Genomic DNA, 22667 nt, shown 5'->3' on the forward strand with positions numbered 1-22667 from the left:
GTAGCACACAGTATATATATAACTTTTTTGTTGATCTGTCATTATGATCGTACTATATCCGTACGTTTTGCTGGCAGTGTTTTGCTTGTAACGTACAAATTTCGAATCGAAATGAGCGTTATCGCACACAAACACACAGAATAGCGATATTATATGTATATATAATATATTATAATTTGCCAAAACACCATAGATATACATATATGTAAATACACTTTCTCTGTAAGATATAATAATAACCACATATACGAGTACAGAGTAACTTTCAAACCACACATAGTAAACATATAAATAAGTTTTAAATAAATTAACATTACAATCTTTATTTGCATAACTTTTAGATAAAATAAATTTTAATGCACACTTAATTTTAATAATTATTCTTAAAACATTTTAAATATAAATTCAGAAAGATGACAGAATATCGTACTTCCAAAATTTACGATGGATCTCTCAGACTCTATGTATGATATTATATATTGGCAAAAGAGGTAATGATTATGTTTAAAATTAAGCTTTTGCTTCGCTTCTTATTCGACTGTCTTATTTCTTATTTTGTTTTACTTTCTATTTCGTCATCTTGATCTTCAATAATTAAATCGATACAGTCTACATATTTTTCGATCAAATTTAATTCACTTTTAAAAACAAATTTACATTACATCATTGATTAAATTACATATTCTTTTACTTTTTGTGTGGTTTGAACTATTTTTTTCTAAACGTTTATATGTAAATAGGGTTCAAGGCACGCTCATCTATCGCGACGGAACCCCGATGAACACATCAGGTCCTGGAACCACATATCCTCATGGCACCGAAGTCACCTTCCGTTGCATTGCTTCCATAATGGGCGAACGATCTACCTGGAAAATCGTATGCGAACGTGGAAACTGGATCGGAAAAAGCATTAGCTGCGGTATAATCCATGTTTAGATTGTTTGCTGTCCGTATTTAGTGCGTTTAATTAAAATAAAATGTAATGGTTTTGTTGATACAGAAGAGGACGAAACTGCAACGTCGGCACTCCTCGGTAATGGGACGTGCATGTTCAGGAACAACGAACCAAACGTTGTGTCCTTTTACAATGATCTTGAAATCAAGGAAGAAGAGGTTGAATTTCCAGCCAGTGCTATTCTTATATCGAGGTAATTGATACAAAATTGTTTTTCACTAGGTGGTTAGGTTAGGTAAAGTGATAGTAGGTTGTGTTTTCTCTGATTATTCTGATGTTGAGGTACATACATATATGTTTTATTTTTAACTGGGTGCTTCAGTTTGACTAGGTTATCCTCATATTAACACGTTCAACCCGGCGTGTACCACCGGTGGCCACGCGGATAGTGCTATAGCAGACTATAATTTTACGGTTCCACTTCAATGAGCTCCCCAACACTAAAATTCTAAAGATTTAGGGACAACTCATTATATAAAGTGATTTAATGCCGTCACGCGTAATTGGGTGCCGATACGCGTGACAGTGCCGCCACATGGGCAAATGTATGAAACCATGCGCCGGGCTGAATGTGTTAAGGTAATTATTTCAAAAGAACTTTTGTTCTAAATATGTACATTTATTTATTTTATTTTACAAATATACCAGGAAGGCTTAACAGGTAAACCCCAAATGCGCCTTCCTGGTCCACATAATTATTACATACATAGATACAATATCTGACATCTATGGTCAGTATACATATATTACAAACATCGTATTAATACGATAAATAACGACGAATAACTTTTATGTAACAATACGAATTTTATATTCGATAAACAACCACAGAGACATCTATGGTGAGCAATATGGCGAAACCTATGATATAACAATAACTAAAGGTTCGCAACAGACAATTGGGAAGGAAACGGCAATTTTACAGGAATCTTTTCAATGAAAATCAGAAAAATTGGCAAATTCTGATAAGAAACGATCGACCTAGACAAATCAAGGTCTGGCCAACAGCGAGACTTAGGGGGGAATCGAACTCGTAACATCAAGTACGAAATAATTCAACATTCACCACTAGACCACGCTGCTGGTTAAATTACATTGAGATGGTTTGTGGTTAAAAATGTTAAAACACTTAATATATGGGTATTCTATAATAAATTTACCTCCATATCACGATTATACATCTAATGTAATATATAATTTCGATAGAGACTTTGTATGTACATATGTAGATTTTGTGACGTTATCGAAAAAATCTAATTTTCTATGACGACGATATCGATATTGATTTCGATTCCGTTTTCAATTCAGATTTCTATTCCAATTCCGATTTCGGTTCCGATTTCTGATTCCGATTTCCAATTCTCATTTCAGTTCTAATTTCATTTCCTATTCCGATTCCGGATTTATTTTTCAGTTTCGGTTCCTATTCATTTTTCATTTCCGGATCCGGATTCCTGTTTCAGATCCGAATCCAGATTCCTTTTTCAATTTACTTTCAAAATGTTTACTATTAGATTAGCCTTGTTCGTGGTTTATATTACAAATACCGAGCGAAGCCGGGTAAAACGACTAGTATTTAATTTAGTATTTAAAAGACAGCAATTTAAACGCGCATTGTATAAAATAAATGCGCATTTATCGCAAGCATTTCATAAAATTTGTGTGAATTAAAAAATATATTATATCATTTAAAAATATAAATATACAATTTAAAAATATTTTTAGTATATTAAAGAATAAGCAGCAATAGAAAAAATTTTTAACAAAAGAACACATAAATTTTTGTTTCTTTAATATAATATTTGCACACTTGAAAAATAAAATAATACTAAAAGCCTTCAATAAACAAATAAAAAAAGCTTGATCATTTTAAAAACTACAAATCCATTGATTTAATTAGGTCTGCATTTTAATATCAAATGCGGGCATTTGATAAGTTATTTTTACGACAAAAAAATATAAACGAATATATGCTACCTAAAACGAATGAAATGCGCATTAACGCATTCTATATGCGCATCTCACATATTCGTTTTATGTTTTTTAACTACGCACTTTTTTATATATAATTATTTAATGCGCAATTTCTTTTATTTTAATGCGCAAATGATTCGTTCTAAGGAAAGTTATTTTTCTAAATGCACCATTGAATCGCACTCTAATTAAATTTGTGTAAAGACAGGTAAGAAGACAAACAGAAGCAAATTTTGGGCTTTGCTATATGTACATATATTAAATAATGTATTGTAATATATCATTTTAGATGTGTAGATATTGGAAAGTACGCGATGATTGGTCCAAATAAACGTCGATGTCTTGGCGGTGAATGGGACGGGTCTAAACCATCGTGCTTTGGTTTGAACCAAGAAAATGATTATGCCAGTAAGACTCTTCCTCGTTTCATCACTATTTAAATTGAAGTATATATAGACTGTATATTAAACAATAATTTTATAATCAGTGGAGAAACCACCGACTATATTGTTCCGACACCAATTGGGTCCAATAGCTCAGAGTAACGATGGCCGTCTCATTGTGTACCCGGGTACCATAATTCACATGGAGTGTCTGTGGATGAGGAGATTCGGTAATCCCAAATGGACTGTCAGTCATGAGTATAGGTAAATTTATCTTATATTTCACACCTTGTTATATTATTGTACTCTGCCGTTTAACAATATTGTGCATTACAACAGAAAATATCCCGAAGGTTGGTCAAGTGATCCCGGACGTGACAATCAATTGGAGTACAGATTGAGTATCTTCCACGCTACCAAAGACGACTCTGGAGTGTTTACTTGTGTGACTCCAGCTCGTCAGTCGCATCAAGTTGAAATCGTAGTTGATGGTATAAAAAGTTTTTTTTTTTTTTTTTTTTTCATAACGTTTTCCAATGCAGAAGAAATAGCATAAATAGTTTTTAGCAGTGGCGGCGCGTCTTTAACCTTTCCACCGCGTACGACTACTATACATGTCCTAGCGAACATGCCCTCAGCGCGTGAGACACGCATAGATGTATTGGAAGTTCCAACCTGTATAAGAGCCGTCTATTGTGTTCAAATTTTATAACTTGGAAATATTACTAAATGTATACTTTACCAAATTCAATAGATGACAGTAGTCAAAAAAAAAATTCAATTTAGGCTAAAATAATTTGTAAAATATTACAACCTATATTTATAGTGGAAAACGCGATAGCAAAATCCGCAAAAAAGCAGCCGCGTACAGGGCATGTTCGCTAAATTTGGTGACGCGGGCAAAGGGTTAAGGGCAACTGGCTAACTAGGTGCCCCACACACATTTCTCCTAATAAAAAAAGTATTTTTTTGGTGATTCAATTCAATAGATTGATAGTCAAGATTCAAGAAATGTCGGTCAGTGGAGGTAAAGAGAAAAGAGCCGTATTGTAGTATTCAGAAGGTCGCTTTTAGTTCGCTGTGTAAAGCTCTCTTTGAGGCAAAATACGTGGGCTCCGGTCGTTTATATTCTCGATTCGATTCGAAAAATACACGACATTTCGAAATTTCAAATATATTTTGCAAGGTTTGTTTAATATCCAATCATAATCAAGTCTTCGTCTGACAAGATTTTTCGTCTGACAAAATTTGGGTTTTTATTTTTATCACCAACCCTTTGAATGCTGACCAACGCCGATCGGCGATTTGGCAACAAGTCCATGGGCTTGAAAAACGCTGAAAGACGTTGTATTTTGTACTAAGTAAACAAGAATACTGTCCGCTAAGCCTTTCCAGGTAGCATTGAAAAAAAATGCATTGAACTTGGGTCGTGTAATCCGTGTCATTCATTTATCAACATTTATAAAGACTGGTTTATATCGGAATTTATGAATTTATAACCATAGCAGAATTTCCCGATGGAAATCCCCAACTGCTGAGTATTTTAGACTGTGGTTTGACATTTAGATTGTGAGCAGTGCCGGTTTTAGGGGGGGCTGGGTTGGGCGGCGCCCAAGGGCGCCAAATAAATTGGGGCGCCGCTCGATGCGCCAAATGCGCTTTAAAATTTAAAATCAGAGCGCCAAAAGCCATACAAAATTTTAGATTAGAGTGCAAAGGCGAAATTTTTTTTCTAAGGGTGTTTCGAAAAAAATGCCTGAGGGCACCATTGGGTTTAAGGCCGGAACTGATTGTGAGAATTACATTTTAACAACAATGAAGAAGATGGAACTAGATTTGGAAAAATACATTCATTAATAGAATTCTTTTGATTAGTTTATATTATTGCAAGATATATTAGAGAGTCTAAACCAGTGCTACTCAAACTATGGCCCGCGGCCCATTACTAGTCCGCGGAGAAAGACGTAATAAAAAAATAAAACAATAGCTTATATCAGAACTATTTCAAAACATAGACTGGATAGCCAAGCTAGCTTATTTGACAGATATTTTTTGCATTTTAAATGACCTTAACTTATCCATGCAAGGAAGAATATCATCTTGTTTCGCAATGGCAGACAATACATATGGGTTGAAACGAAAACTTAAAACATGGAAGATTCGTGTTTTAAAAGATTGCTATGACATGTTTCACAATTCGGCTGATATTATTTACGAAGGAGGAGAGGAGCGTAATATGACGTCTTTGCGCGATATAATCAGTTTTCATTTGACAAATTTATCAGAGCGATTCGATTTTTTATTTTCCACCAGATGACGATCCACGAAAGAGAAAAGGATGGATACGAAATCCATTTTTGCCATGGAATGATGATATATCACGTAATTTGGAAGATAAACTAATTGATCTGACTGCAAATCAAGAATTAAAAAAAATATTTTGAAACCACAACTTCACTTGCAGGCTTTTGGATCAAATTAAAAGAATTATAGAATTCCCATATATCTATGAACTTGCAGTGAAAACTCTTTTACCATTTGCATCAACTTACCTTTGCGAGACTGGTTTCTCAACCATGAGTATAATTAAAACAAAACATCGAAATAGTGTGGATATTTATGATCCATTGCGTGTGGCAATTTCTTCGATTAAACCACGACTGGATAAGTTATCTAATAACAAACAAGCTCATATGTACGTCTCATTAATTTTTTATCTTTGTCTAAGTACATACATATTGCACTTTGAATTCAATAAAATAAATTTTACTACTAAGATTTTATTTTATTTTTATTTGTTTACTAGTTTTCAACCATATACATACATACATATATAACCTTTTTATTTTAAAATATGATGCTGGTCCGTGAGAATTACTGAAAAATATATACTGGTCCGCCAGCTGAAAAAGTTTGAGTAGCACACTGGTCTAAACACACCTTTACAAAACTCGAAATCCTCTGCGGTAGTTATCTAGGGTTTGTTTGGATTGGCTACAATTTTTATACCTGCTTTCTATTGGATTTCTAAATGATTCTAGTAGGAAATGTTGCGAAATTTTCAGCGTAGCGGGCTTTCAATAGAAAAGACGTTAGCACTCAAATGGCTAAATATTTTTTATTAATCTTTATATTTTTTGGCTTTTTTAGACCACAATGAACGAAGTCGATAATTTGTTACAATATTAAGACCATTTTTTTGAAACAAAATAAATATTTAAGGGGAGGGGGGCTTTACCCTCGTGCTTGTTTTTAAAATGTCGAGCCGCCCCTGGTTTTTAGTTATCAAATTGTATCTAGTAAATGAAATGAAATGTAAATGAGTCATTACTTTCAGCTGTTCATTGTCCTCCGTTACCATTGAGGCGAGGATTAATATCGAGCAGTCAATCCACGAAGATGAGCTCCGTCGTGATGTTTTCATGTGCTAACGGTAACTCCCTAATCGGGGCGGCCCAAGTTACATGTCTACCCAGCGGCAACTGGAGTGCACCATTGCCCCTTTGCGAGAGTGAGTATCAGTATTTAAAACAAATCGCAAATAAAACAACTCATTTTGCATAACATCGTTCAAAAGTATAATATAAATCATACAATCATGATGTTGATAAAACTATTCAATTCGTAGCAATATCTGATCTCCACACAGGTGTCGAATGCGGAGAAGTTGGTATAACAGGAGGAGGAGGTGGTAAATTGAGAGTTGCCGTTGTATCTCGAGGAGTCGGAGGTCGAGCTGCGTTCAGCTGTCAACCCGGATGGGGTTTACGTGGACCACAAGAAACTTTATGTTTGCCCAACGGAGAATGGGCTTTACCTTTCCCTTCGTGTATAGGTTTGTATCCTCAATAAGCTTACAAAAGTTACTATTTCCATATAATGTAATGCAAATTTGTATTTTCCTACGACAGAAGTATCATGTCCGGCTCCACAGCCTCCAATCAATGGCTATTTATTGGGACGAGCTCCGTTCAGAGCTGGAGATGTCGTGCAGTTCAATTGTAATCCAGCTCATATGATGCAAGGCCAGCCTATCGTCGCCTGTCAAGATAATGCTCGGTGGAGTGGAGAGACTCCAAAATGTAATCTCATTCGCTTTTTAGATTTTTTTTTACTTTATCTATGTACGTAGTAACAATAGATGACGTTTTGTGATCATGCGAAAATTCGAACTCGAGATTTTTACTGATTCGAATTCAAAATCGATCACTGATAACGTTTTCATGATCTAGAAAAAATATGTGTGTGTGTGTCTGTGAATTTTGGGGATTTTTTGAACACCGCTGGTCCTATTGAACTGAAACTTAGTATCGGTTACTGAAATTCTTATTGATACGACTTCAATTTTTTAAGTTGACCGGAAATGGTACCTCCCCTTATAGGTGTCCTCCTTACTTTATTTTTTTAAGTTTTCGAATTCAATTATCTCCCAAACCGCTAACCGAATCGGACTGAAATTTTTTTACATGTAATAGAAATTATGAATTTTATATCCTAATATATTTTTACCTCAACCAGAAGTAGTGACTTTACTCTAGGGAATCGAGGTTTTTTATGTTTTCCTCAGAATCATTTTAGTTTATTGAACTGAAATTTCATATCCAGAAGTTTAAGCTTAATACCAAGTTATGTATAAAATTTGGTGACCATCCGTCAACTGGAAGTGGCAGTTTACTCTTGTTCGATTTTTCTTCCAATATTTTTTCGACCCTTTATACATATGTGCTCTTCTCAAAAAAAAAATCAAGTACATATAATTCTTGGATCAATGTGATAAAAATAATAAAAAAAATTACTAAATTCGATAAACCGAAAGTGGAATTTTTTCCTCTTAGAAAAGTCAAAAATGTTGTGACCACGATTCTTTCCATACCCCTGAACGTATCAAGCTGATAACTTATATGTGTATTCTTTATGTACTAACTTAGAGCTGATAAGGTTTTGGTCAAAATAAATAAACCGGAAGTAGTATTTTTTTTTAAAACAATATTTCATTATTATATTTTGGCCTTTTAAATTATTTTTATTTTCTTTACATTTAATGTGTATAATAAATATAGTGATTTTAAGTAATGAAAAAATTTCGAACAAAATCCTTGTCTTGTGTTAGTTTCCCTACATTTGCGCTCAATTTGTATCAAAAATGCTCTCATAACCGGTATGTGTGAATGTGTATGTATGTTTAATTATCGAATTTTGTTTTGTGACCTTATATTCCTCAAATACATAGATAAAGTCATGGGTTGGTCACATCCGAATTTTTTTTATAGGTATTCAAGCTTGTTCTTATCCCGGAACTACAATATCAGGCCGAATGTCTTCGGTGAAGTTCTATTATAAAATTGGGGAAACTATTAGTTTCACTTGTGAGCCTGGTCTGAAGTTACGCGGTGCTCCGATGCTGCGCTGTCTAAGGTAAATTAATTCAAAAACATATTCACTATCACAGCTATGTCATGTTAGTAATGATCAATCAGCCATGGGTCTACCTCACGGGCCCGAATGTGAAACGCCCGAAAACGCAAATATCGGAAGGCAAAGATCGAAAATCAAAAGATCAAAAAAAAGGGTGCATGGTAAACGGTACACACTCACTTAACAAGAGGAACGGTCTTTTCCTCCCGTATTCTGCGCGCCCACATTAATACGGGAGGAAAATCCTGTTCCTCTTGTTCCTGTTGTATCCTGCTCGCGCAAATTAAGTGAGTATTTACGTGAGTATGTACTGTTTACCATGCACCCTTTTTTTTGATCTTTCGACTTAAGATCTTTTGATTTTCGATCTTTGCCTTCCGATATTTGCGTTTTCGGGCGTTTCACATTCGGGCCCGTGACGGAGACCGATCAGCCATATATACATGTAGGATCCCATGCTAAAGATATATTATGCTGTCAATTTTCAATCAATTACATATATTATGTTATGTTTATCATTCCTTTTGATTTATAATGAAATTTTCAGAAATGGCAAATGGTCCAATGCCATACCGATATGTTCACGAGACAACGGCAACGATACTTTCATTGGATCAGATGATGGAGATAGGTTAGCGATGCTCAACGATGACGCTTCGGTTTATTCCAATACTACTGATAAGATCATCATCGCTGAAACCACAACGGCGAAGTCGAATCAACCGATGACGAGTACGAGAGCGCCAATCAAAGTCGGCAACACTAATCTGCCGTTGACTGACCTCCAGAGGAAAACCAGACGTGCCGAAAATATCTTATTAAACAAAATACAAAAATCTAGGTAGACAACGAACAAACACTAATCATTAAAAAAGTAAATTATTAAATTGTGTAAACAAACAACATTTGAAAAGCATCGTCGTCGTCACATATCAATTGTTGAATTTATATTCAGTTATTATCGTTTTATTTTTTTTCGAATCATAAAACGTCACAAGTAATGATTGTATTGTATTATTTAAGAGTTTGCGGTCGAACGATGCATGAGAATATTTTTATTATGTAAATAAACATGTAAAAATGTATGCATTTATACCGATGCGGTGCAAACGATCGACAAGCGCCAGACAGACTGATCCACAGATTAACGACACGTGTACCTTATGCGTGCGCACTGCTCGCACTTACACTAAGCGAAATCTACCCGAAGTCCCGACATACACCTACCCTGTATACATTCTGTGCTCCTGATACTTTAGTTCCGAATTTTACCTTATTAAACTCGCCAGAAAGATCCAACTGAATTTTAATAATTACCATTTTAATAATTGCATCTGTGCACATTGAAAGGTTACTCGTCATCTGATGTGCAATCTATCATTCGTGAAGTCGAGAATTGCGTTTAAAGCACCCATCCAGTTAATCTGTGGTTCAGTCTGTCTGGTGCTTGTCGATCGTTTGCACCAAACCCATTTATACATATGTGTAATATTTCAGATTGTGCTTGAGTGCACGAAAATATGCCAAAATGAATTATATTTACTATTATTATTATACATCAAATTAAATACGTAAGTGTTTCGAAATCGTGTATATATTATAAATGCAAATCTATTAAAAATCAATACCTTTTTACATACCTCCTTTATTGATGAAATTACGTTGCGTGTGTGTGTGTGTGGCTTTCAAATATATACGTACATATATTGTATTTTTTATTACATACCTCCTTTACGTTTCACATGGCTTTCGTGTCAGTGGTCATTTTTATCTCTTATCCGATCGTTTTCATACTTTGCCATATTGCTCATTTTGGTCATCAATACACGTTAATGTATCGTCTGCCATTACGTTGGAGATAAAATATCGTATACAAAGCGTTTTAAAAACGGGGAAAGTAAATCTTCTTGACGTTTATCAAGGCGTAAACTGTTCGCCATGACACGGCATTATCAGATTTTAATTGTTTAAACGCCTATAATTCACTCTATATTTTATGAAATTTGCTCTATTGGTTCTCGTTATCTATAATATATAAATATTTATAGTTTTAACTCTCATATGTATATATAAATTTCAAATTTGGCGTGTAGCTTCTTGTAGGGTAATACACGATATATGTATATTGATTTTTGGCCAAATATGTCAGATTTGACATTTCACGGCTAAAAGTATATCTCTTCACTGGGTTTTATTAAATATTTTAGAATCACAAATTTAAATATTCCACTTATATACAAATATACATATGTATGCGTTCTTCTTCAATCTCGTCTCCCTGTATTGTAATATTATAGTTACGTTTGTGTGTACATAAATATATTTTAACATTTGTTAAATTATATGTATATAATTTTGACATATGTATTACGTATATTTGCATTTGTTACGCTACAACTCTCAACGCTCTATTTTATTGTAAATATCTATATATGTAATTATTATAATGTAAATGCGAAATACAAATAGATTGTAAAAATTCGTTTGTACTTGCGATTATTTTAAATATGTAAATATATACATATATAATATATATTTGTATTTTGGACTTCTTTATGCGCACAATTATACGATACGTCTTCTAGAAATATGCACAGCTCTCAAAGTCTATCAATTATATATTCTAAAATAATATCGAATTCAGCAAGTCAATGCTTTCTGTGTGAATATTATTATGTATATGAAAATACACGTAATTTTCTCTTTTATTTGTTGTTTGAAAATCTTATTGTATTTATCAGAGTAGATTCCAATTGTTTTATTAGAAATGTTGATTCGTTGACAGTCTATTGATATTATATTATATATTTAGTTATTGAAATATACATATATATCTAAATATATACATATATAACAGAGTTCTAAAATACATTGACGTTCTCAAACTTAAATTTATTCTTATTGAATGACATGTATGATTTTGCTATTTTAAATGTCTCGAAAATAAATTTTTTTATAAAATGATTTATGGTGTTTCAATAATTTCAGCTTTTTAGTTTTTTTTTAAAAATGATTTATTTGATAGTTGAATTTTATCCAATTAAGAAGAATACTATGTTATCAGAAGAGACGTTTATAAAACTTCCAAAACACTACCATAAAAATATTTTAATCAAATTTGTATTACATTTCAAATATATAACAACACATCACACTGAAATTTTACAGTACATACCATAGATATAGAATACCATAGATACGCCCTTACGTTCTAAGCCGATCATCCTGTTGGACCATGCACAAACAAAAAAAAAATTACAGATCATGCACACTCTCTCTCAGTAGCTAGTTAGCTTCCAAGTCGGAAGGTCGATTGACGTTTTTCGAAAATGCCAATTTATTCAGTGAAATTGTGTTACAATTACTCATGTATGTAATGTTGTATGCTGTGATTGAATAGCGGTCGACAACCTCTGCCACAGATGTCTCTAAATGCACACGTATATCTTGTTGGCACTGAAGGAAATTCAGAAATCGACATTAAGTTTAAAACTACAAACAATGAACTAAATATTAAAGTGTCGGCTTTAAAATTGATCCTTGTGGAAGCTATTAATATTTAAATATTGTAATAGTTAATGATGGTTTTATTATAGTAACATACATTTGTAGTTTAATATAGTGTGTATAGCTAAATATTTTTTTCTTAATATGGCTTTATTAGTTTGGTTTACTGTCACGCGGAGTGTCCAATAAAATAAAGTTATAAATAAAATAAAACTTCAGTGCATGTACATATGTACATAAGCTGGTTGCTGACCACTGCCGACCGCTGCGTCGAACTTTTTTTTCACCACTTCCCCGCTAGTTAAACCCCCCGCACCCCTCAATTAATGGCAACAAGATCTCTAACGTGATTTGTATGTAAAGGCATATCTATGTATATTCTATGTATATCTATGGTACAAACATATAATATTTAAATTTACAAAAGCCTAGCTGCATGGAAATGTAAGGTCTCAAAAAGAGGATATATGTATGTATATCTGGGAAAACCTATGAAGTATACTATATAAAAAATGAAGTATACTACAATCAAATATAATACTTACATATATATATATATATATATATATATATATATATATATATATATATATATATATATATATATATATATATATATATATATATATATATATATATATATATATATATATATATATATATATATATATATATATATCTTAATATGATTCATCATTCATTATGTTTTATTAATATTAATATAAAGGTACATATATAATTTACATATCAAAACGTTTCATTGTCAAACCATTGCCACATTTTCGATTGATTATAATCCATTTGGTACTCTTCGCACTTTTGTGATGTAATTCTGTAAGAACACACAACTTAGAACCTTTCATAAACATTATACAATGTAAATATTCGAACGGCAACGTACCTGGTTCTCCGTTTACACCTCATAATCGGGTGTTCCCTTTTGAAACACTGAGGACCCAAGATTGAAAAGTATGTCAAACCAATTTGAGACGACACAACTGAATTGGTCCTCTTCAAACACCGATAGAAAGCCTTATCACAATCGCAATGTGACCTAAAAATATATATATATATATGTATTGAAATTACATCACTATGAAGCTGAAAAAGGACTGAAACTCGACTTCAGTCTGTGAAATCATTGAAATTGTTTCAATCCTTAAATTAAAATAAATACATAACGTCTCTATTCAGTGATTTAAGAGGGCTGGACACCAGCGCCTTGTCCATACAAACGTATTACACTTCTCCCTTCCTCAATTATGGCACTAGAGAAATTATTTTTTAATAAGCTATGGATATCCACCATTGGGATGCATTTATCGTTTTATTTTTTGATTAGTTATTTTTCATAGGAGCTAGGAGCCGCCAAACATCTATAAAATCGCCTCTTTTTTACACCCACGAAAAGAGTCCAGCGTGCTTATTTTTTTTTATTTATTTAAGATATTTGCAAACTACCCGTCGGTCATAAGCAGAATTTTATAACAATTTATTTATCAGAAGATTTGGAAATTCATTAATTGCCAGCTTTTTATCCATTACTCGAGCACTCTGCGGCGCTTTAGTCTAGTGTCTTTTGAATTAGACTTTATAAGAGCTTTTGCCAGCTCGTTTGAGTGGGTTTCGAGTCTACGCTTGTAGTTTTTTGTATAACTTTCTATTTCCATTTTAATTGTTGGTATAGATACATGTTGATGAATTTCAGTGTTTCTCGCAAACCATGGGGCATTTGTTATTATTCTAAGGGCTTTATTTTGGAATCGTTGTAAGATTTCCATGTTAGAGTTACTACTCGTTCCCCATAGTTTGATACCATATGTCCAGACTGGCTTTAGGATTGACTTGTATACCAAAATTTTATTCTCTAATGTTAGACTGGATTTTCTTCCTATCAACCAGTTCATTTTGTGTAGCCACTGGGTGAGTTCCTGTCTGTTATTTTTGATGTGATCTTTCCATGTCAGTCTCCTGTCAATGGTGAAACCCAGGTATTTTGCTGCGGTACTTTCAGTCAGTTCATCGTTTTTCAGTCTGACTACTGGGCAGTTCCCTCGTCGAAGTGTGAATGTAACATGAACAGATTTGTCAGTGCTAGCCTTCACTCGCCATTTTTTCATCCACTCTTGGAAGCCATTTAATTGATCCTGTAGCACTTCCGATGCGAGCGTGGGGTCGCTACTACTTGTTAGGAATGCTGTGTAATCGGCGTACGTTGCTACTGTGACATTTTTGTTTGGTGTTGGGATGTCTGCTGTGTAGATCGTGTATAATATTGGTCCCAAAATTGATCCCTGTGGTACTCCCGCTCTGATTTTGTATAGCTATGAAAACGCCTCGCCTTGTCTCACTTTGAATATTCTGTCCTCGATATACGATTTAATAATTGTGTATAGAGTGTGTGGGAGCTCCTTTATGACCTTATATAGCAACCCCTTGTGCCAGACTCTGTCAAATGCCTGTTGTATGTCTAAGAAAGCTGCAGAGCAGTATTATCTATCTTCCAGAGTTTGTCTGATTTTTTGGACCACTCTATGGACCTGCTCGATTGTGGAGTGGTTTGCTCTGAACCCAAATTGGTGTTCTGGAATTATTCCTTCCTCCGTCACTACAGGTAGGATTCTACTCAGTATTATCTTCTCAAATAGTTTTGAGTTCAAGGTCAGTAAGCTAATCGGTCTATAAGAAGATACTTCGTTTGGGGGTTTGCCGGGCTTAGGTATCATCATGATTTGAGACACTTTCCAGAGCGCTGGGAAATATGATGTTCTTAAAATACTGTTGAACAGCATAGTTAAGAACACGATTCCCTTCCCCGATAGTTCTTTTAAAATAACCGCAGTGATTAGATCAAATCCAGGAGCTTTTTTAGGATTTAGCATTTTTATGTGTTTCATAATCTCTTTAGGTGTTATGCTCTTTATGGGTTTACACATCTGAAAATCTGTTTTTAAAAAGTTATCTATCTCTTCCTCGGATTCATCTTCAGCTTCATTGGGTTTAAATACATCCTGAAGAAATTCTGCATAAATTTCGGCATTTTCATCGTCATTTCTTCCCCATCCGCCATTTGGGTTGCGTATTGGTGGAACTGACTGCCGTGGTCGCTTGAAGTTCCCAGTAGCTTTCCAAAGCGAGTATTCATTCGCTTTGGATGTCAGGTTGCTTAAATATTGGTTGAAGGATTCATTTTTAACTTCGTTTAGCATTATTTTGAGTTCTCTTGATGATTTTTGAAATGATTTGCGATCTGCTTGTAATCGGCTTGAGATCCATATTCTTCTTAATCTTCGTTTTTCTTGTATTTTTATTTTTATTGCTTTGGGGTAGTTAAGATTCTGTTTTGTGTTCTCGTTTTGACAGGGCGTAGATTTCCAGGCTGCTATTTGTATTAAGTTAGTTAGTAAGTCAGCGTGCTTACTTAACGGTCGATTTTCAAAAAATACGCGCATAGTTGCACAGAAAATATCTTTCTCATACCGATGATGAAATTTTTTTAAAAATTAGTCCAGTTTCGGAGGAGAAAATAGGAGAATACGAAACCTCGATTTTGTCGATTTAAAATACGTTTTATTTGTCACATTCACTCAATATATGTATATATTAATATATATTGTCGCATTCACCCAATATATACATTCACTCAATATATATATCGAAGAAAGGAACGGCAACAAAATTAAGGTTTCGGGTGTACAGTCCTCTTAATAAATAAAAGCTTTTAAATAGCACCAATTACTGACATTCTGATGTAATCTAACCCATCATTATCTTACCTAGTAAAGAGTCCTGTGTTTGTAAGGCCATATTTCGTTTCTCCAGAGAGTATATAAAGCTTACACGCATCATGTCGCCTGCAACAACTGTCTGTCATGAAAAATAAACCAACTTCAGCTGAACGTGCCATGTCCCCGTCACCACACCATAACGTTCCTATCAATCAAATTCCACCATAGAGTACAAATTACTATATGAACGTATCACATTCGAATGGATTTAAGTAACTAACTAACCAGGAAATATGGCTTTTACTCGATCTTTAAACGAATCTCCCACACTGTCAGCCATCGATACAACTCCGGAAGCAACTCCTGCGAAGAAATTCTTATCAGAGTCCAACGATCCATAATCTCGGACTCCTCTCATCAATTGATTGATTGGAATTGTTATTCCTTTAAGAAGGTTTCGTCCAAATTGTCCTAATCGATCAAAAAATCAATTCACCATTCAATTTTCATACTAAATGTACATACATATATACAGTGCCGGTCTCCCTCACGGGCCCGAAAGTGAAACGCCCGATAACGCAAATATCGGAAGGCAAAGATCGAAAATCGAAAGATCTTAAGTCGAAAGATATAAAAGGGTGTATAGTTAACGGTACATACTCACTTAATTTGCGCGAGCATGATACAACAGGAACAAGAGGAACAGGCTTTTCCTCCCGTATTCTGCGCGCGCACATTAAACAAGGCTGTATGACAAAAATAGAGATAATTTCACCACATTCCACTCATATATATTATATATGTTACACCGAATTCATGAAATTGTCTATTACAAGCATTCGGCAAGAGAATTGCCGAATGCGTGAAAAATGCAAGCTCGTTGCCCAGTTCACGGATTCCGTAAATTCTTTGCCGAATGCGTGAACTGGACAGCGTGTTATATTATAACCAAGTGTCAAAGTGACAACTGAATAAGGATGTTTAATTTAGTTTAATTTACATATTATTATGTATAATATGACGACATACATATGTTTCACTGTTAAAATATTGATCAAAATGTATAAAAATGGCATTAATTTATGTATAAGTCATATGAGATGATCGAAACATATGTATGTAGTCATATTATACATAATAATATGTAAATTAAACATCCTCATTCAGCTGTCACTTTGACACTTGTCCACGCTGTCCAGTTCTAAAAAAAACACCGGAGCGCTGCTGTCTATTTGCCGACTCCATGCTTTGAGCAGACAAATTCTTGGCGAATACACGCATTCGCCAAAGAATTTACGGTATCCGTGAACTGGGCAACATGTTTGCATTTTTCACGCATTCGGCAATTCTCTTGCCGAATGCGTGTAATAGACAATTTCACGGATTCGGTGTAACATATATACATAGTACCGTTTACCATGCACCCTTTTTCGACTTAAGATCTTTCGATTTTTGATCTTTGCCTTCCGATATTTGCACTTTCGGGCGTTTCACTTTCGGGTCCGTGAGGTAGACCCATACAGTGCCGGTCTTAGGGGGCCAAATAAGTTAGGGCGCCGCTAGATGCGTCAAAGGCGCGTTAAATTTTAAAATTAAGGGGCGCCAAAGCCATACAAAATTTTAGATTAGAGCGCCAAAGGCGAAATTTTTTTTTAATGGTGTTTAGAAAAAATTGCCCGAGGGCGCCATTGGGTGTAAGGCCGGCACTGCATACATACATACATCAGTCGACATACCTATTCCTCCGTTTTCTTCTTTGCTTCGTAGTCGGATTACTTCCAGCTTCTCATTCTGCTCTTGCATCCTCCGAAATAGATCTCTGATACCTTGAGGCATGTAAGTGTCGTATAAAGACTCAACAACACTCCCTGCAAAGTCTCTGATGGCATCAAAAGGTCCACTACTGGGAGCTTCGGTCTAAAAAGCATCATATACATACAATTTTACATATACATTAAATTTCAAAAGCTACATATAAACAACCATTATGATGCAAGAAAAATACTAAAAACATAAGACCTATTTGAATTTTTACTGGTAAATGCATAAAACATTTCTCTAGGTAAATATTTAGCTCTAACCGTTTATTTTTTGACCTTGGTAACGCACTAGTTTATAAAAAATAGCTTTGAAAAGCCGATAATGATGCAATACATATGGAGTCAACATTTTTACATATTGGAATATATAATCGTACAAAAAGAGGTCTTAAGGAATTTAAGATCATAGTCCAGTATTAAAAAAATACACACATACATAGTATACAAACAAAAACTGTTTTGTTTATAAACAATATATAATTAGCTTGAAATCTATACAATAGAATTTCAGTCATTTGATACAATATAGTACATTCAACACAAACACAATAGGAAAACTAATGAATTATTCATGAATAAACTTTGATCCCCAATCTTTGCTCTGTACACTATAATGGAGTATTTTCAAAAATGTAATATTCTAATGATACATTACCACGGATTTTTTCATGTTGAACGCATCCTCATCATACTCCTCCATTTCATAGCTTGTATTATAATCATCTTCGAGATTTGACTTGGACGAATTGGATGCTTTCGTTCTATTTTTTACCTCAACGACTTTTGCGCCAATTTTATCAGTACAATTGGTACAATTCGTTGAACCGACAAGATTGACCTTTTTCTGGATCGAATTTTGTCTCAATTTGATACCATCAGTACCATTGATTTTCTTCCCGGAGTCATTAATGTAACTATACGAATCTTCTATGACGTTCTCACTGCTATATAGTGAATCGTTTAATGATTTGTTCACCTGTTCTTGAATTTGATGCACTATATTCTTCAAAGTAGTACTACTGAACGTTGAAAGCCTTTTAGTCTTTATTGTTTCGCTGTGCAGATCAATGTTTACGGTGGTTTCAAATAATAAACTATTATCAGTTGCTAAATTACTAACTGCTTCAGTAGTAGAGACTACTGAAGCATCTTCGGTAACAGTACCAGACTCAACGGCCCCAAGTTTCTCATCTGCAGAATAATGATAAGTAGTAACTTCATCTGAATTATCTTGTACATTTGTCGTGCTCGTTTCAATAGCTTCACTTTCAAGATATGTTGTCGTCATTTCAATATCACCATCATAATATGACTTTGTAGTTTCATGATTTTCAATACCTATCCTTGTACTTGTATCGCTCAATACAGTTAGGTCGTCCTTAACTGTTGTAATTTTTTCTGTAGTTAAAACTCTAGAAAAGTCCATGTTTCTGTAACTCTTTTTCTTAATTTTATATATATTTGTGTACGGCGTAGATTCGAAGGCGTTTCTTAACGTTGTACTTTGTAACGTTGGACTTTTTGTGTCATTAGTGGCAGATAGAATGGCATTCATAAGGTTGATTTGAGTCGAAGAGTTCAATTTGAAGTCGATTGTGACGTCGTTATTCGAGCTGGTGTTGTTTTGGTATGCCAAAGCATCAACACTCGATGCCAAGTCCAACGACAAAGCTAGAGTGATTGCCATGATTAATTTGTACCAGTCTATGGCCAAGTGATAGCCCAACTCGTACCTTTTCGATTTTGACGATCTTCTTCGATCCGTGTCCATTTTAATATATTTTCGATCAATTCAATGCATCTGAAATCAATAAATATAAAATATAGATAGTTTAAAATTTAATATAAAAGTATACTACTCGTATTTTTTTACTAAATTTACACATATTCTATACGTTTTTTTTTTGTTTTTGTTTTAATCTATACCAGGAAAGCCTAACAGGTAACCCCAATGCGCCTTCATTGTACATTTGGTACAAGTATTTTAAAGTAAATACATATCAATTAACACCCACAGAGACATCTGTATGTATGTACGTATGTATGGTCAGATTTGTAAATTTGCAGCATTTTTAAACAATTCAGCGAAATTCAGTAAATAAATATCAAATACCTCATATCAATATACCTCCTTATAAAGGAAAGGTCTCTCAGGGCATCTTCGACGTCCGGTTACTTCCCTATTGTTTAGGCATGTACCCATAGATGTATAATACATAGATCCGCCCTCACGCTTTATACTGGTCTCCCTTTTGGCGCATGCAAAATACATGGCGCATGCACACTTTCTCTCAGTAGGTAGTTAGCTTCTAAGTAGGAAAGGTTGATTGCGGAGATCTTGTCGTCACTAACTGTGAGTGGTGCGGGGGGTTTAATTAGCGGAGAAGTGAAAAAAACGACGACCGCTGCGTCGTAGGGAAAAAAACCTTTGTTTTCCCAACTTCCCCGCTAGTTAAACCCCCTGCACCCCTCAGTTAGTGACGGCAAGATCTCCGACCAAAATCACGCGTCAGGGCCCATCTATGTGTATTATATATCTATGCATGTGACCGGATAAGTATTCCCACGACACTCAGTCCCACGCTATCGGTCACTTCTGAGAAATCCATGGGAATGCGACCGAGTGCCGCTACTACGCCAATTCGGTGGCCATTGCTTAGCCTACTTGCATTTAGTCTGCAGATAATCCTCGAGACCAATTAGAACTATCGCACAGTGTCAGGGATGCGCCTCAACCTAATCCGATTGCACTTAACCGGTGGCTCTTTTTAGTATACGCTACAGTTTTATACAAACTACATAAATACATATAAATTAATATCCACAGAGACATCTATGGCTAAATTTGTAAACTTGCAGCATTTTAAACAATTCAGTGAAATTCATATCAATTAACATTAACAGATTCATTAATGGTCAGATTTCTAAATTTGCAGCATTTTATACAATTCAACGCAATTCGATATTGCTGAAAACTCGAGATTTGCGAGAAAATGGGTAAGGTTGCCAATTTGTTTGAACCGTTTAAATGAAAATCAGAAAAATTTGCAAACTCTGATAGGAAACTTGCAAGGTCTGGCCAGCAAAAACCTCTGGGATTTTAACCCGTGACCACTCTGTTCAAAGCATTATATGCTAACCACTAGTTTATTCTCCTGTTATATAGTCTGTTTTTATATATTTTTTTATGAAAACACATACCAGGAAGGCATTACAGGCAACCCCTCTTCGCTTTCCTGGCTAATTACAAATATTGCAGCATTTTTCATTATATACATAAGTAACTGAATTACGAGACACTGAAAAACTCGCATATCACATCACATTAATCAAGCAAATTATTGGAGACATATTGCATATATGTATGTATAGGAAGGGTTTCGGCCAATTTTTACCGGAAACCGTTTCAACAATGAAATCAGAGAAAATTAGCAAACTCTGATAGGAAACGATCAATCTGGAGTCACAAATCCAGGTCTAACCAACAACATACTCTGAAAAATTCATTTTCAATCGAGGCCCTGTCCCTGGGATTGAACCCGGCACCTCACACCGCTAAGCAGAAGCTTAACAACCGAGCTATGCTGCTGGTATTCATATTTATTGATATTTCAATTTTTTCTATATATTGTCTAAATATTTATACGTTGAAGGTTTTTGCTAAAACTTTGCATTAATCGAAAAAGTGCATCATTTAAACCCTTGAATTAATTTAATTATAATTAATTTCCTTTGCTTTGCACCCAATTTTGTATGATACAGTTGAAATGTATGTATCTTCCAGTTGTAATATATTTTGACTAGTTAGAATATATTCCACCTAACCTAGTACCAACTACCATTATAGTTTAAGTGTATTTTCAGTTATTATATTCAGTCTAACCCACGTAAGTTGATTCATATAGCGAATTACGTTCCAACTGATCAAAATATATTACAACTGAAAATACAGTTCAATTATAAGTTGGTACCAGGTAAGATGTAGATGTTAGGTTTTTGTGAAAACGTCATTCGACTAGTAAATTGAGTTGGAAATTTCTTTTTTTTTGTTTTGAACACATTTTTAGAACTATCATAATACGGTAATCATTACGTTTATTCTTAATATCTAGCAAATATTAACTCCGTTGTATTGAATTCTAAAGCATTCGTAAAAACATAAGGGCTGTAAGGCTGTTAAAACTCAACTGTTATTTCACAACTGGCGCACATTGTTGAAAGTATATTTGCACCTGTAGAATAGGGTTACCATTCGTCCCGGATTTTTCCTTTTACTTTTATACGGTTCAAATGGAAAATCTGAAAGAATTTTGTAGTGACGCAGACGTAGAATACAAGCGATTGTTTAGGATATCCAAATACAAGATGACTAGCTCTGCAATTGGAAGAGTGTTACTATTATTTAATCCTTTAAAGTCATATTTTCTTTCAATTGATAGGTGTCCTTAGATTTAAGACATTTATTTTCAAATGAACAGGCTGAACTTTGGCTTCAATTCCTTCAAAAACAAGCATCACGATTCGATAAAAAGAATGGAAGGAGAGAAAAATACAATTGTTGAAATTTCAGAAGAAATTGATGATCTCATTTTTGAATTTAAAGATAGAATCAATTATACATTTATACCACCATGTTTAAAAACTATTTCAATCAATCTAATAATGGTTTATTGAACAAATTATGAATTTTAATACCAATTTGTTTACCTGGTACCAATGCGGCTAACGAAGGAGTATTTTCGATTATCAATAATTTGTGGACAGCAGATAAGTCGCAGATGAATATTGATACCGTAAAAACAATCTTTATAACAAAGTGCAATTTCGAGTATAATACATACCTGCGAAGACTTCAAGCAACAAATAGAAAATTGCGATAAACTTC

At 34.3% G+C, this 22667-nt stretch overlaps 2 protein-coding genes across 2 annotated transcripts in view; one reads left to right on the forward strand and one right to left on the reverse strand.

Moving 5' to 3' along the window:
• Positions 1-9572, forward strand: part of Hasp (Hig-anchoring scaffold protein) — a 63371-nt gene extending 53799 nt beyond the window's left edge. The window contains exons 27-37 of the mRNA XM_077427114.1: positions 410-426; positions 741-919; positions 1004-1148; positions 3219-3337; positions 3417-3576; positions 3652-3803; positions 6650-6823; positions 6962-7147; positions 7224-7394; positions 8583-8727; positions 9275-9572. Of these exons, the coding sequence (XP_077283240.1) occupies positions 410-426; positions 741-919; positions 1004-1148; positions 3219-3337; positions 3417-3576; positions 3652-3803; positions 6650-6823; positions 6962-7147; positions 7224-7394; positions 8583-8727; positions 9275-9572 (1746 nt within the window). The remainder of the gene's footprint in view (positions 1-409; positions 427-740; positions 920-1003; positions 1149-3218; positions 3338-3416; positions 3577-3651; positions 3804-6649; positions 6824-6961; positions 7148-7223; positions 7395-8582; positions 8728-9274) is intronic.
• A 3409-nt stretch (positions 9573-12981) lies between these two features.
• Positions 12982-22667, reverse strand: part of LOC143909285 (uncharacterized) — a 38618-nt gene continuing 28932 nt past the window's right edge. Inside the window, exons 2-7 of the mRNA XM_077427200.1 lie at positions 18438-19583; positions 17699-17879; positions 16248-16433; positions 16011-16167; positions 13136-13288; positions 12982-13066 (exon numbers count right to left, since the gene is read on the reverse strand). Of these exons, the coding sequence (XP_077283326.1) occupies positions 12982-13066; positions 13136-13288; positions 16011-16167; positions 16248-16433; positions 17699-17879; positions 18438-19553 (1878 nt within the window). The 5' untranslated portion in view covers positions 19554-19583. The remainder of the gene's footprint in view (positions 13067-13135; positions 13289-16010; positions 16168-16247; positions 16434-17698; positions 17880-18437; positions 19584-22667) is intronic.

Source organism: Arctopsyche grandis, chromosome 3 (assembly GCF_051622035.1).
Source record: "Arctopsyche grandis isolate Sample6627 chromosome 3, ASM5162203v2, whole genome shotgun sequence".
Taxonomy (NCBI): domain Eukaryota; kingdom Metazoa; phylum Arthropoda; class Insecta; order Trichoptera; family Hydropsychidae; genus Arctopsyche; species Arctopsyche grandis.